This window comes from Ascaphus truei, unplaced genomic scaffold (assembly GCF_040206685.1).
Source record: "Ascaphus truei isolate aAscTru1 unplaced genomic scaffold, aAscTru1.hap1 HAP1_SCAFFOLD_683, whole genome shotgun sequence".
In the NCBI taxonomy this organism is placed as follows: domain Eukaryota; kingdom Metazoa; phylum Chordata; class Amphibia; order Anura; family Ascaphidae; genus Ascaphus; species Ascaphus truei.
Genome location: NW_027457016.1, coordinates 50,368 through 65,046, shown reverse-complemented (window position 1 = coordinate 65,046; position 14,679 = coordinate 50,368). Strand labels below are relative to the sequence as shown.

Genomic DNA, 14,679 nt, shown 5'->3' with positions numbered 1-14,679 from the left:
GAGAAGGACAGTGAGGGGGAGAGAGAGGCACAGTGAGGGGGGAGAGAGAGGCACAGTGAGGGGGAGAGAGAGGCACAGTGAGGGGGAGAGAGAGGCACAGTGAGGGGGAGAGAGAGGCACAGTGAGGGGGAGAGAGAGGCACAGTGAGAGGGAGAGAAGCACAGTGAGGGGGAGAGAGGGATAGAGGCACAGTGAGGGGGAGAGAGAGGCACAGTGAGGGGGAGAGAGAGGCACAGTGAGGGGGAGAGAGAGGCACAGTGAGGGGGAGAGAGAGGCACAGTGAGGGGAGAGAGAGGCACAGTGAGGGGGAGAGAGAGGCACAGTGAGGGGGAGAGAGAGGCACAGTGAGGGGGAGAGAGAGGCACAGTGAAAGGGAGAGGGAGAGAGGCACAGTGAGGGGGAGAGAGAGGCACAGTGAGGGGGAGAGAGGGAGAGAGGCACAGTTAGGGGGGGAGAGAGGCACAGTGAGGGGGGGAGAGAGGCACAGTGAGTGGGGAGAGAAAGAGGCACAGTGAGTGGGGGGAGAGAGAGGCACAGTGAGTGGGGGGGAGAGAGAGGCACAGTGAGTGGGGAGAGAGAGAGGCCCAGTGAGGGGGGGGGGAGAGAGAGAGGCCTAGTGAGGGGGGGGGAGAGAGAGCGGCACAGTGAGGGGGAGAGAGAGGCACAGTGAGGGGGAGAGAGAGGCACAGTGAGGGGGAGAGAGAGGCACAGTGAGGGGGAGAGAGAGGCACAGTGAGGGGGAGAGAGAGGCACAGTGAGGGGGAGAGAGAGGCACAGTGAGGGGGAGAGAGAGGCACAGTGAGGGGGAGAGAGGCAGAGAGGCACAGTGAGGGGGGGAGAGAGGCACAGTGAGGGGGGAGAGAGGCACAGTGAGGGGGGGAGAGAGGCACAGTGAGGGGGGGAGAGAGGCACAGTGAGGGGGGGAGAGAGGCACAGTGAGGGGGGGAGAGAGGCACAGTGAGGGGGGGAGAGAGGCACAGTGAGGGGGGGAGAGAGGCACAGTGAGGGGGGGAGAGAGGCACAGTGAGGGGGGGAGAGAAAGAGGCACAGTGAGTGGGGAGAGAAAGAGGCACAGTGAGTGGGGGGAGAGAGAGGCACAGTGAGTGGGGGGAGAGAGAGGCACAGTGACGGGGAGAGAGAGAAGCACAGTGAGTGGGGAGAGAGAGAGCCCAGTGAGGGGGGGAGAGAGAGAGGCCTAGTGAGGGGGGGGGAGAGAGAGCGGCACAGTGAGGGGGAGAGAGAGGCACAGTGAGGGGGAGAGAGAGGCACAGTGAGGGGGAGAGAGAGGCACAGTGAGGGGGAGAGAGAGGCACAGTGAGGGGGAGAGAGAGGCACAGTGAGAGGGAGAGGGAGAGAGGCACAGTGAGGGGGAGAGAGGGAGAGAGGCACAGTGAGGGGGGAGAGAGGCACAGTGAGTGGGGAGAGAGAGGCACAGTGAGGGGGGGGAAGAAAGAGAGAGCGGCACAGTGAGGGGGGAGAGAGCGGCACAGTGAGGGGGAGAGAGCGGCACAGTGAGGGGGGAGAGGCACAGTGAGGGGGGGGGAGAGGCACAGTGAGGGGGGGGAGAGGCACAGTGAGGGGGCGGAGAGGCACAGTGAGGGGGCGGAGAGGCACAGTGAGGGGGGGGGAGAGGCACAGTAAGGGGGGGGAGAGGCACAGTAAGGGGGGGAGAGGCACAGTAAGGGGGGGAGAGGCACAGTAAGGGGGGGAGAGGCACAGTGAGGAGGGAGAGAGGCACAGTGAGGGCGGGAGAGGCACAGTGACAGGGGGAAAGGCATAGTGAGGGGGGGAGAGGCACAGTGAGGGGGGGAGAGGCACAGTGAGGGGGGGAGAGGCACAGTGAGGGGGGGAGAGGCACAGTGAGGGGGGGGAGAGGCACAGTGAGGGGGGGAGAGGCACAGTGAGGGGGGGAGAGGCACAGTGAGGGGGGGAGAGGCACAGTGAGGGGGGGGAGAGAGGCACAGGGAGGGGGGGAGGGAGAGAGGCACAGGGAGGGGAAGAGAGAGAGGCACCGTGAGGGGAAGAGAGAGAGGCACAGTGAGGGGAAGAGAGAGAGGCACAGTGAGAGGAAGAGAGAGAGGCACAGTGAGGGGAAGAGAGAGAGGCACAGTGAGAGGAAGAGAGAGAGGCACAGTGAGGGGAAGAAAGAGAGGCACAGTGAGGGGAAGAGAGAGAGGCACAGTGAGGGGAAAAAGAGAGAGGCACAGTGTTGTTGGGGAGAGGGGCGGGCACAGTGGGGGGGGAGGGGAGATGCACAGTGAGGGTGAAAGAGGGGGTCACAGTGAAGGAGATTTTTTAATTATGAATGTAGATTAAATATATTTAAAGATTGTGTTTATGATCAACTTTATTTTCCTGTTATTTTCCTTATGCTAATTTTTCTGCTCCATATGAATTGTTCCTAATAACTCAATATACTAAGATAAATCACTTAATTTTTCAGTGTTCTCGTGTGGTAACGGAGGAAGGGAGCAGCGCTGATTATTTGAAGGAAGGAGACCCTAGGGAGTGATTCATGGTATGTTTATCAGTTTAAACTTGTACATTTTCATTATTTTTATTTATAAAATGTTTCACTAGGAAGTAATACATTGAGAGTTACAGTAGAGTCTCGGTTATCCGACCTAAACGGGACTAACACTGTGTCGGATAGCCGAAAATGTCTGAAAATATGAAACGTATTATCCGATATTTGCCCCCCTCCCCCCCCCACCCCCCCCCCCCACCCCTTCCTCTCACTTACCAGGCTTGGCTACGGCGGGGCAGCGGAAAGGTCAAGGTATAGGGGGTAGAGGGGAAAGAAGGAGAAGGGCAAAAAACACATGAAACAAAAGGAAAAAAAACACAAAATGGAACAAGGAAAGCAAACTAGGGGGGCGACGTTTCTAGGGGTAACCTCTTCATCTGGCCCATTCCCCCTGGTCCCAGAGGTACTTCCCAAAGCCTTCCCTCCCCACTGTCAGATAATCCCACACTCTGCTAACAAAAGCTATAAATCATGAATTGTAAACAGGACAGAGAGCATGTGCAGAAATCAGATATCACAAACAGTTAATGAGAATGAGCAAACCCTCTGTCCTCTGCTCCTCGGGCCCTGTGGAGTGCTCGGGACCTAAGGTACGCGCTGTAACAGAGGAGCCGGAAGTCAGACGTTGGTCAACTTCTGAGGCCAGTCCGCTCCCTCACTCCTGTGCCGCTCCACCACCGCCAAGCCTGGGGAGAGGGGGGGGTTGTTTATGGAAGGTCGGTTAACAGAGACTCAACTGTACCTCTCGTTTTCATGTATGTCCTGGGCACAGAGTTATGATGACAGATAGATGGTTACATTAAGAGAACAGGGTTATACAGTATATATAAAGACTTTGCATTACGTTAGGTGAACAGGCAGTGGCGGTGTCATGGGAGACCAGTACAACAACTTTTACCACCAGGGATCACCAGACCGATACACAGCAAATAAACACTCACTGTCGGGGGGAAGTCTCTAACCTCAACTAGGTGCAGGAGCCTGCTTCAGTTGGCTTATCCTGTCCGCTTCTTGTCCCAGGCTTCTCGGTGCTATCCGGCACAAAGCACTTTTGAATCTCCCGCTCAGCTGTGCCTCCGATCAGCTCCACACGTGGTCTCCACTGGTCGGGCTTCTCCGTCCGCTGAGCGCGGTGCTTGTGTATGCGCTCTTACACAAAGCACTTTCGAAAAGCCCGTCAGCGCGTCTCCGATCGCCTCCACACTTGGTCTGGTTCTCTGTCCCGGCCGCACTCCTTACATAGCCCCGCTAGCTATGCTCAACATGGAGCAGGGAACGGCGGCCAATCACAGCGCAGATCATGACCAGGTAGCCAATCACAGGCGAGGGCTCGATGGGGGCTCACCCATTGCACCAATGGGAGGAGGGTGCCGGTTTAGGTGCTCAGGACCGTTCAGGATGACCGAGAGGCTGGGCAGCGGCAGATTTGAATGCTTCCAATGGGATTTGCGCTGCGGGACTCGGTCCCGGCAACGGCTTCCCCTAGCCAGCCCCAAATCGCCTGCTGGTGTCTGCAGGTCTGCGGGGAACAAAGGGTCTCCCCACTGTGAGCCCGTCTCCGGACCGGATAACCAGCTCCTTTCCTGCCCACCATTTGCCTTGAACCGGTATTCCTTTGTAAGCAGCACAGGTAATTGGATTACTGTGTCTGCTAGCAAAGGATTCATTACACATCACCTTTTACACGCTGGCTGCCTTTCCTAACTGCATGGGGAACAGGCTACACTTAAACATGGGGAATACATTTTCCTTTACAGGGAATAGTGTGTTTATAAACATATTACATTCATTACATTCCCTGTGTATACGGGTTTCCCCTTCCTGATATTAGACAGTGATTTAGCTCTTTTCTGGAAGGGGTTACACAAAGCATATCATACATTGGCCAAAATAAGCCTCGCAGAGGTGGCCATTACACACAGTATTGGGGTAGCCAGCCGTGCTTCACCTTTATTATAGGAGGATGGCTACCCCTACCATCAAAATTTCCCCCTTCAAGATGAAGGCTCTGGGGCATTCACTCATCAGTTGGCTCTCCAAGCGTGAAGACCCTGGAAATCCACTTGTGGGGGGTGGGATCGTCCTGCCGGTAATGTCCATCGGCGTTGCCATGCTCACTGCCCTTCTTGTACTGGATGGTAATGTCAAATTCCTGAAGGGCAAGGCTCCAGCGTAGCAACTTCCCATTCTCCCCCGACACCCACTGCAACCAGCTCAAGGGGTTGTGATCCGTAATTACGGTGAAGTGCCTCCCATACACGTAGGGCTGCTTCTTTCTCAGAGCCCAAAATAAGCCTCGCAGTGGTGGCCATGGCACACGGTATTGGGGTAGCCATCCGGGCTTAACCTTTATTATGGGAGGCTGGTTACCCCTACTGTCACAGGCGGATTACCCGTTAGGCCTGGGCTGGCAACATTTAGGAGAGGCAAAAACGTCCGCTGCTCATATACTTTTGCCGCTCTCTCGGGCCTGGTGGGAAGTCACTTAGCTGTTGCGGCCGCCTCCTTCTCCTTCTGAACCGCAGCGTCAAATGAGGCCGCTAACATGAAATCACAGGTTCATTAACGTCATAACATCACCATTGATGTAAAGCGACGTCACGTGGGTGACATTTGACGCTGCAGTTCAGAAAAACGAGGGGGCTGCAACAGCTAGGTGAACAGGGTTATACATTAAATATGAAGACATTGCTTTTCAGTTAGAGATAATATATATTATAGGCGTATGTAACAGTTACAGACCACTTTAAAATGTGAGACAGCTTTAGTTTTTTTGAGTCTCAGATTGTTCCAGGTGTGAGGTGCACGATAAGAGTAGCGGCCGGATACTTTGTTGAACCTTGGGACCATGAAAAGTCCCTTGGAGTCAGATCTCAGATGATATGTGGTAGGGGTGAGGAGCTTGTTCAGATATGGGGGTAGCTTGGCAAAGAAGTATTTGAAGGTAAGACCGTAGATGAGCTGTGTGCCTGGACTCAAGTGATGGTCAATCTAGTTCTTTTAGCATTTCGCAGTGATGTGTGTTACATTGGAGAACAAAGCGGCATATTGAATTGTAGAGGGTGTCTAGTTTGCTAAGGGGAATTTGGGGTGCTGTGCCATATACTATGTCCCCATAGTCTACAAATGGGACGCGCTTTCTAACCTGCAGGCTTTGGGAGGATTTGTTCCTATAAAGTACGACTAGTTTGGCATAGATTTTGGATGTCAGGGTATCAATGTGCAACCCAAATGTTTAATGGGAGTCAAACCATATGCCCAGATATTTAAAACTAATAACAGGGGCTAGGATGGTATTAGAGCTGGTTCTTATCAGAAGCTCTGTCACAGGTATGTTTCTGATGTGCAAGTCCTGTTTAAAAGATTGACTCTGGCCTTTAGCATTGATATAAATTAGTATGTTTGAATATCAAAAGGTGTTTCCTCCCCCCCCCTCTTAACTCTGTGCTGTTAATTGACCAACTGGTACAAGCTGATTTATTGGGGAGGGGGAGGGTCATGTGACTGCTTTAGCTGTATAAAACTAATACCCCTCCTGCATTTGCAGGAACTGCATTGCTATGATATAGTGAGCCATTTAAAGTGAGCAGATTGCCATGATATAGTGAGCCATTTAAAGTGAGCTTTTAAGTGACAAGTTATAGTTAGACTAGAGGTGACTGGTGACTGCATCTTTCTGCAAACTCTTTTACTCAAGACAACAAACGGTAAGCTATTCAGATCACACTATGATCCCATTCTTGCTAACCTGCATATTTTAACCCCCCACCCCTTTACAACTTATTTCACTGCAGCCTCTCCCAAAACTGACTGCACAATACACTGAAACCCTGAACTGACTCTAGCATTGCAATGCACCAAAACATTTGACAAGGAACAGGCACACCCCTGCTGTTTAGTCTGCACACACTCACTTTGTTCACAACAGCTTCTTGCAGGACTGCCTACCTCTGGCATAATGAACCTGCTATGTATCTTAACTTTTTTCTTTCTCTTGGCCTCATGGAGATGTTACTCCCTCTATCCACTACAAACTCCTCCATCCTGGCCCACACCCAACATCACCATACACCCTGGACTACTCAAAAGCCTTGCACTATCTACTGAATGTTGGTGGAGAACTCTAAAAAACAGCACACCAACCACTGCTCACTCTAATGGCAAACACCACAAATTTACAACTTCCAAACAACTACCCAAATTCCTACTCGTACTGTTACTCTCTTTAGCAGGTGATATTAAACCTAACCCAGGTCCTCCCATTTCAGCTCTGTCCCATGCCCCTGAGAATTCCACCTTTAAATTCCAAAAAGGGCTATCTGTCGCCCATATAAACATCCGGAGCCTGCTGCCCAAACTGGACGAACTAAGGGCATGGTGCCTTATGCATAAACCCAAAGCCATCGTTCTTACAGAAACATGGCTAACCCATAAAACCCCTGATGCAAATATCACCATTCAGGTATACTCCATTTTTAGGAGAGATAGGTCAAAGAGAGGAGGAGGGGTGTTATTTTATATTGCAGACACCTTACAATTTACACTGTTAAATTGCCCCCCAAGCCCACCCTCTTTTGAAATTGTAGTTGGCAAAATCTGCCTCCCCTTTTATAAGCCCATCTTGCTTTCTGGCATCTACCGCCCCCCTAAAGCCCCTCTACAATCCCTGACTGATATCACCCAATTTCTTGGCTTCATTTCCTCTCTGAATGATAAGAGTGAGCTGCTAGTTCTTGGGGATTTCAACTTCAATTAGCTTGACCCTAAAAAACACAAAATCCAGATACAACTCAAGTCACTTAACCTATCACAACTCATTTCCCAACCCACATGGATAAACCTGAAATCGCATAACCATTCCTTGCTAGACTGGATTCTCTCCTCAAACCCCAGCAGAATCCAATCCTCTGGCATCCTTCCTGACATTTTCAGTGACCATGCAATAGTGTACTGTGTAAGGAAAATTAAGCCTCCCCATTCAAACCCTAAAGTTCTCCTCACTAGAACATTTAAAAACTTTAACCCACAACAGTTTCTGGCTGACCTTACCAACTGCCCATGGCACAGAATCGATTTAATTCCCGACCCTGATTCTGCGCTCGACTATTTCCAATCCGAGTTCTTAAAACTCTGCGATACCCATGCTCCACTACGCATAATAAGGGTACGGGGGGCCCACCTTCCATGGGTTACACCTGACCTTATTGTACTCTACCAGCTCAGGGATACCTTGTGGAAAAGCTACAAAGTAACTGGCACTACCAAGGAACTTAATCACTACAGATGCCTGCGGAACATGTGCACAAGGCAAACAAGGCATGCAAAAGCACAATATTACTCTGAAAATCTCCACCAGAACACATCAAACCCAGCTAACTTCTGGAAGGTTATCAACAATATATTCCAGCCTCCTAACCATCAACAACCAAGTAATATCACTAAGGGGGATATTACTCTGACAAACCCCACTGACATTGCAAATGCATTCAATGATTACTTTGTGGGGTGTGCCACTAACTTATTAGCGAAACGCAGCACAAACCCCAAACCTGAATCTCATCCTGGGAGTAGTATCCCTACAGTCCCACCCCCTCCCAACACTGCCCACAATTTTCAATTTGGCCCAGTATCTGAAGAGGAGATTATACAAGCGCTCCTCAAACTAAAACTAAGCAGCCAATGTGGACCTGACTTACTACAATCTAGGTTCCTACGACTTGGTGCCCCAGCCATTGCCAAACCGATTGCGTCCATAGTCAACTCTATCCTGTCTGCAGGCCATATCCCTAAGACCTGGAAAACTGCCAGAGTTGTCCCAATCTTCAAAAGTGGGGACAACAACACTGTCTCAAACTACAGGCCAATCTCACTTCTCCCAATTCTATCCAAAGTCATGGAAAAATGTGTCCACACCCAATTAAGCGATTTCTATACCAAGACAAATTTCCCTAGCCAATTCCAATCTGGGTTTCGTCCCAAACACTCCACCGTAACTACCCTACTAAAAGTTTGCAATGAAATCCAATGTGGAATGGAACGGGGACAACTCACTGGTGCAGAATTCCTAGATTTTGCAAAGGCTTTTGACACAGTTGATCATGCTATCCTGCTTAACAAACTCCAGAGCTCTGGAATAGGGAAGCATGCTTTAAACTGGTTTCAGTCCTACCTATCAGGAAGATCCCAACATGTGTCCATCTCAGGCTCTAACTCCAACCCCCTGGATATCACCTGTGGTGTCCCGCAAGGCTCTGTTCTGGGGCCCCTACTCTTCTCAGTGTTCATTAATGATCTTCCCACAGCTTGTAAGGAAGCCTCAATACACATGTATGCAGACGGCACAATCCTATATGCACACAGCCATAGCCTCTCTGACCTTCAACACATACTTCAGTCTGATTTTTTGAGACTCGAAAACTGGATTTCCCAAAACAAACTGTTTTTAAACACTGACAAGACTGTAACAATGGTATTTGGGACCAAGACTAAATTTTTAAAGCTTCCAGTGACTGAGCTTCTGATTAGAACCAACGCTAACATCACCCTAACCCCTGTCACTAGTTTTAAATACCTGGGCTTATGGTTTGACTCCCACTTAACATTCGGGATGCACATTGATACCCTGACAACCAAGACCTATGCCAAACTAGGGGTACTTTACAGGAACAAATCCTCCCTAAGTCCCTGGTCAGAAAGCGTATCGCACAGCAGATGCTAATGCCAATTATTGACTATGGAGACATAGTATATGGCTCGGCACCTCAAACCCACCTTAGCAAACTTGACACCCTCTACAATTCAATTTGTCGTTTTGTTCTCCAATGCAACTACAACACACATCACTGCGAAATGCTCAAAGAACTAGATTGGTCATCACTAGAGTCTAGGCGCAAAGTTCACCTTTCCTGTCTTGCCTTTAAATTCTTCATGGGCAAGCTACCCAGCTATCTGAACAAGCTCCTCACCCCTACCACATGCAGCACTTATCACCTGAGATCAGACTCCAAAAGACTGTTCATGGTCCCAAGGCTCAACAAAGTATCCGGACGTTCCTCCTTCTCCTACCTTGCACCCCAAAACTGGAACAACCTACCAGAGACTCTCACATCCACCACCAGTTTAAGTTCTTTCAAATCTAAGGCTGTCTCACATTTTAATCTGGTGTGTAACTGTTTCATACGCCCATAATATATATTTTCTTTAACTGTGCACGCAATGTCTTGTATATAATGTATACCCTGTTCATTTATGTAACTGTATTTGTAACCATGTATTATTTGTTTTACTCTGTGCCCAGGACATACTTGAAAATGAGAGATAACTCGCAATGTATTACTTCCTGGTAAATATTTTATAAATAAATAATTGGTAGCTTTAGAAATGTAGCATTGGTCCGAAATACCATTGTTACATTCTTGTCAGTGTTTAAAAACAGTTTGTTTTAGGAAATCTAATTTTTAAGTCTCAAGTAATGAGATTGAAGTATGTGTTCATGGTCAGAGGCGAGGGCTGTGTGCACATAGGATTGTGTCATCCGCTTACATGTGTATTGAAGCTTCCTTACAAGCTATAGGAAGATCATTGATGAACACTGAGAAGAGTAGGGGCCCGAGAACAGAACCTTGCAGGACACCACAGGTGATATCCAAGGAGTTTGATTTAGTGCTCGAGAGACACATAGGGAACTACCTGATAGGTAGGAATGAAACCAGTCTAAAGCATGTTTCTCTGTACCAGAGCACTGGAGTTTGTTTCGCAAGATAACATTATCAACAGTATCAAAAGCCTTTGCAAAATCTAGGAATATTGCGCCAGTGAGTTGTCACAGTTCTATTCCACACTGGATTTCATTGAAACATTTTAGAAGGGTAGTTACCGTGGAGTATTTGGGGTGAAAGCCAGATTGGAATTGGCTAGGGAAATTTGTCCTGGGATAGTAATCACTTAATTGGGAATGAACACATTTTTCCATGACTTTGGATAGTATTGGGAGAAGGGAAATTGGCCTGTAGTTTGAGACAGAGTTTTTGTCCCCACTTTTGAAGATTGGGACAACTCTGGCAGTTTTCCAGGTTTTTGGGATATGGCCTGAAGACAAAATAGAATTGATTAGGGAAGCAAGTGGTTTGGCAATAACTGGGGCACCAAGTCATAGGAACTTAGATTGTAGTAAGTCAGGTCCACATTGGCTGCTTTAGTTTTAATTTGAGGAGCGTTGGTGTAATCTTCTCTTCAGATACTGGGCCAAATTGAAAATTGTGGGGGGTGTTGGGAGAGGGTGGGGCCATAGGGGTACTCCCAGATTGGGCTACATGTTTGTATTTTGGGTTGAGTTTTGCTAATAAGTTAGTAGCAGACTCCACAAAGTATTCATTGAATGCATTTGCAATGTCAGTGGGATTTTCCAGAGTAATATCATCCTTAATGATATTACATGGTTGTTGATGGATAAAAGGATACAATATATTGTTAACGACCTTCCAGAAGTTTGTTGGATGTTATGTATTCTGGAGAAGATTGTCAGAATAATATTGGGCTTTTGCGTGACTTGTTTGTCTTGTGCATATAGTCTGCAGACATCTGCCAGTCACTTTGTAGCTTTTCCACAAGCCATCCCTGAAGTAGTAAAATGCTATAAGGTCGGTTGTAACCCACGGAAGGTGGCCCCCCGTACCCTTATTCTGCGTAGTGGCGCATGGGTATAACAGAGTTTTTTAAGAACTCAGATTGTAAATAGTTGAGCGCAGAATATTTATTTATATTCAGTATCTTGCACAAGTAGAATTTTATAAAGGTCGAATTCAATGAACATTTCTTTCTCATCCAAATGTACTTTGTTGCATTGCAATGTTACATTAATACATTTTCTCACCACAGATGTATCTTCAGCACACGACTGATCTGTGAACAAGAAGCAATGTATGAAATGTCCCAAACATCATAAATTACACGAGGTGTTAATGGAAATATGTTCTAAGGACTTCAACATTGCACAAGTCTGCAATAGAACTGGAACACGTTTACAAGAATCTTAGGGACATGAAAACCTACAGTGGGAAATACGGCAATGTTATACAGCAAATAATCCCCACAGGGATGAAATCCTATAACTGCTCTGAATGTGAGAAAAACTTCAGTCGGAAATCAAATCTTGTTAGACACGAAACAATCCACACTGGGGTGAATCCTTATATCTGCTCTGAATGTGGGAAAAGCTTCAATCGGAAATCAGCTCTTGTTATACATCAAAGTATCCACACAGGGGTGAAGCTTTATAACTGCTCTGAATGTGGGGAAAGCTTCAATTACAAATCAGCTTTTGTTAGACACAAAACAATCCACACAGGGGGGAGTCCTTATAACTGCTCTGAATGTGGGAAAATCTTCAGTCGGAAATCAAATCTTGTCATACATCAAAGTATCCACACAGGGGTGAAGCCTTATAACTGCTCTGAATGTGGGAAAAACTTCAGTGATGAATCCTATCTTGTTACACATCGAAGAACCCACATAGGGGTGAGATCCTATAACTGCTCTGAATGTGAGAAAAGCTTCTGTCAGAAATCGCATCTTGTTAAACATCAAACAATCCACACAGGGGTGAAGCCTTATAACTGCTCTGAATGTGAGAAAAACTTCAGTAAGAAATCGGATCTTGTTAAACATCAAAGAATCCATACAGGGTTTAGACCCTATAACTGCACTGAATGTGGGAAAAGCTTCAAAGATAAATCAAATCTTGTTATACACCAAAGAATCCACACAGGGATAAAGCCTTATAACTGCTCTGAATGTGGGAAAGACTTCAGTGATAAATCACATCTTGTTACACACCAAAGAATCCACACAGGGGTGAGACCCTATAATTGCCCTGAATGTGGGAAAAACTTCAGTGAAAAATCACATCTTGTTACACACCAAATAATCCACACAGGGCTGAGACCCTATAACTGCTCGGAATGTGGGAAAAGCTTCAGTCGGAAATTATATCTAGTTACACACCAAAGAATCCACACAGGAGTGAGACCCTATATCTGCTCTGAATGTGGGAAAAGCGTCAGTGATAAATCACATCTTGTTAGACACCAAAGAATCCACATAGGGGTAAAGCCTTATAACTGCTCTGAATGTGGGAAAAGCTTCAGTCGGAAATCACATCTTGTTACACACCAAAGAATCCACACAAGGATCACCGTATAACTGTTCTGAATATGGGAAAAGCCTTAGATAAAATTGTCTGGAAGGGGTCCCTGACTTCTGTGATCGTCGGCTGGGCCCTGCGAGCCCCCCCAACCCCCTGCTTTTACACCTCACTCTGCTCTATTCACCCCTGTCTCCTCGTGTATTTTTGTTCAGTGTCTTACACCCTCTCCCTCACTACCCCCCCTTTTTCCTCTCACACTCTACCCCCCCCCCCCCCCCCCCGGCTATCACTCAGTAAGCCCCCCTCCCTTCCACACTCAATACAGCTCCCTCAATCCTCCCCTCCACCCCCTGCCACACAGATACAATCCCCCCCCCCACATACACAAATTAGAATAACCACCTACATGCACCCCCCCTCCCTCCACACACACACACACACACACGTGGTTGAAAAACACTGGTGTTCAGTATACTGCACAGTAACTTCTTCTTTTAATACAGTTAACTATAGACAATTGTGTAAAGAATGACAGAAACTTTTAAAAATGATCTATTAAAAGTGTTGTAATCATGTGTTACATCAATTGCTTGCACTGAGGTACCGACAGCACACTGAGACACTGAATCATACACAGCACACTGACAGACACTGAGGCACAAATAGCACACTGACAGAGCAAAATGTAAGTGACAAATTTACACAAAACACACAGCATACTGGCACACTAAAGCACACTGACAGACTGAAATACGCAGCAAATTCACGAACAAATACACAGAGCATTTCTTCCCACAGTAGCCCATGGTAACTCATCCCCCTGATGGTCACAGAGAGCAGTGGCGGGCAGAACTCTGCAACTCTCTGCCTCAGTTCTGCCCGAAGCCTCAGCTGCCTGCTCTCTGCAAACCCCCTCTCACTCCGCTCACAGCTCCCGATCCGGCCGGCAAGTTACTGTTAAGGAGCCCGGAGGAGGAGTAAGGGGGCCCTGACTTCTGTGGTTGTCGGCTACACTGCTGGGCCAAATGTCTCGGCTCTTCCCCCTGTTGGCTTTGCCCGGTCTATAGCTACGCCCATGTGGAAGATTATTTATCCAACTTTGCCAAATTCAAAAATAGCACTAAAATTGGCAAAAGAGAAAAGCAGCTGATTTCAATGTTACATTTTTCTTGCGTTATATCAGAATTGTAAGGCAGGTTTGACCTTGTTTCATCGCCTGAAGACTGATTAATAACTTCTTTCTGTATTGATTCCTTGTTGTTATTCCTCTTCAAACATGGCTTTGCAATCCGCTGATTCAGGATATTTATGATTAAAAAATAGATCATTCCTTTTTCTTGTATCTTTTTACAACTGTAATATTTAAATGTTTCTTGTTTGTATGTCTTTTGTATTGTGTTTGGAAACCCATCTGTATTCTCGCTATCTTAATTCTTTTTATTTTCTTTATGCCTTTTAAAATGACAATAAATAATCATAAATAAATAGGGATTTGAAGAGAGATGGTGTGAACCAATATCATTATACCTAACAATTTTTTATTGTCCTCTAATGTGTGTGATTGTATGTATGCATGTTTGTTCAGATGCAGCGGCCGTTATTCTAACATTTTACTGGTTGTATACCTGGGCATACCCATGTCATGGTGCGTGATTTCTTCAAACGTTACCACGTTAAGACGCATGTTGACTAGTGTTTTTATCGAGTGCAGAAAATGGCATTTTAGCGTTGTCTGCAATACCGTCAAGAAACTCAAGTAGGCGATCGCGAGTTGTCTTAAAAATCTAATAGCAATTCAACCTGTCTTTTATTGCCGTACAATACTTAAAGTGTAACAAACACACAAATAGTGCCACAGTTAAATCATCTGTTTAGAGCTACAATTTAAGTTAAAAAAAACAGAATTAAGGGATAAAAAATACCCTCTGGTGGTGCTAAAGGACTGATGTACATCTGAAAACAAAAGAAGAAAAGAAGTCCTATATAAAGTACTCACACGTGATAGCAA

At 47.1% G+C, this 14,679-nt stretch overlaps 1 protein-coding gene across 1 annotated transcript; it reads left to right on the top strand.

Moving 5' to 3' along the window:
- Positions 1-2,493: 2,493 nt before the first annotated feature.
- LOC142485961 (uncharacterized) lies at positions 2,494-14,398 on the top strand. The gene is made up of 2 exons (XM_075584616.1): positions 2,494-2,518; positions 11,405-14,398. The coding sequence occupies exon 2, from the start codon at positions 11,567-11,569 to the stop codon at positions 12,725-12,727; it is 1,161 nt and encodes a 386-aa protein (XP_075440731.1). The 5' UTR covers positions 2,494-2,518; positions 11,405-11,566; the 3' UTR covers positions 12,728-14,398.
- Positions 14,399-14,679: the final 281 nt, after the last annotated feature.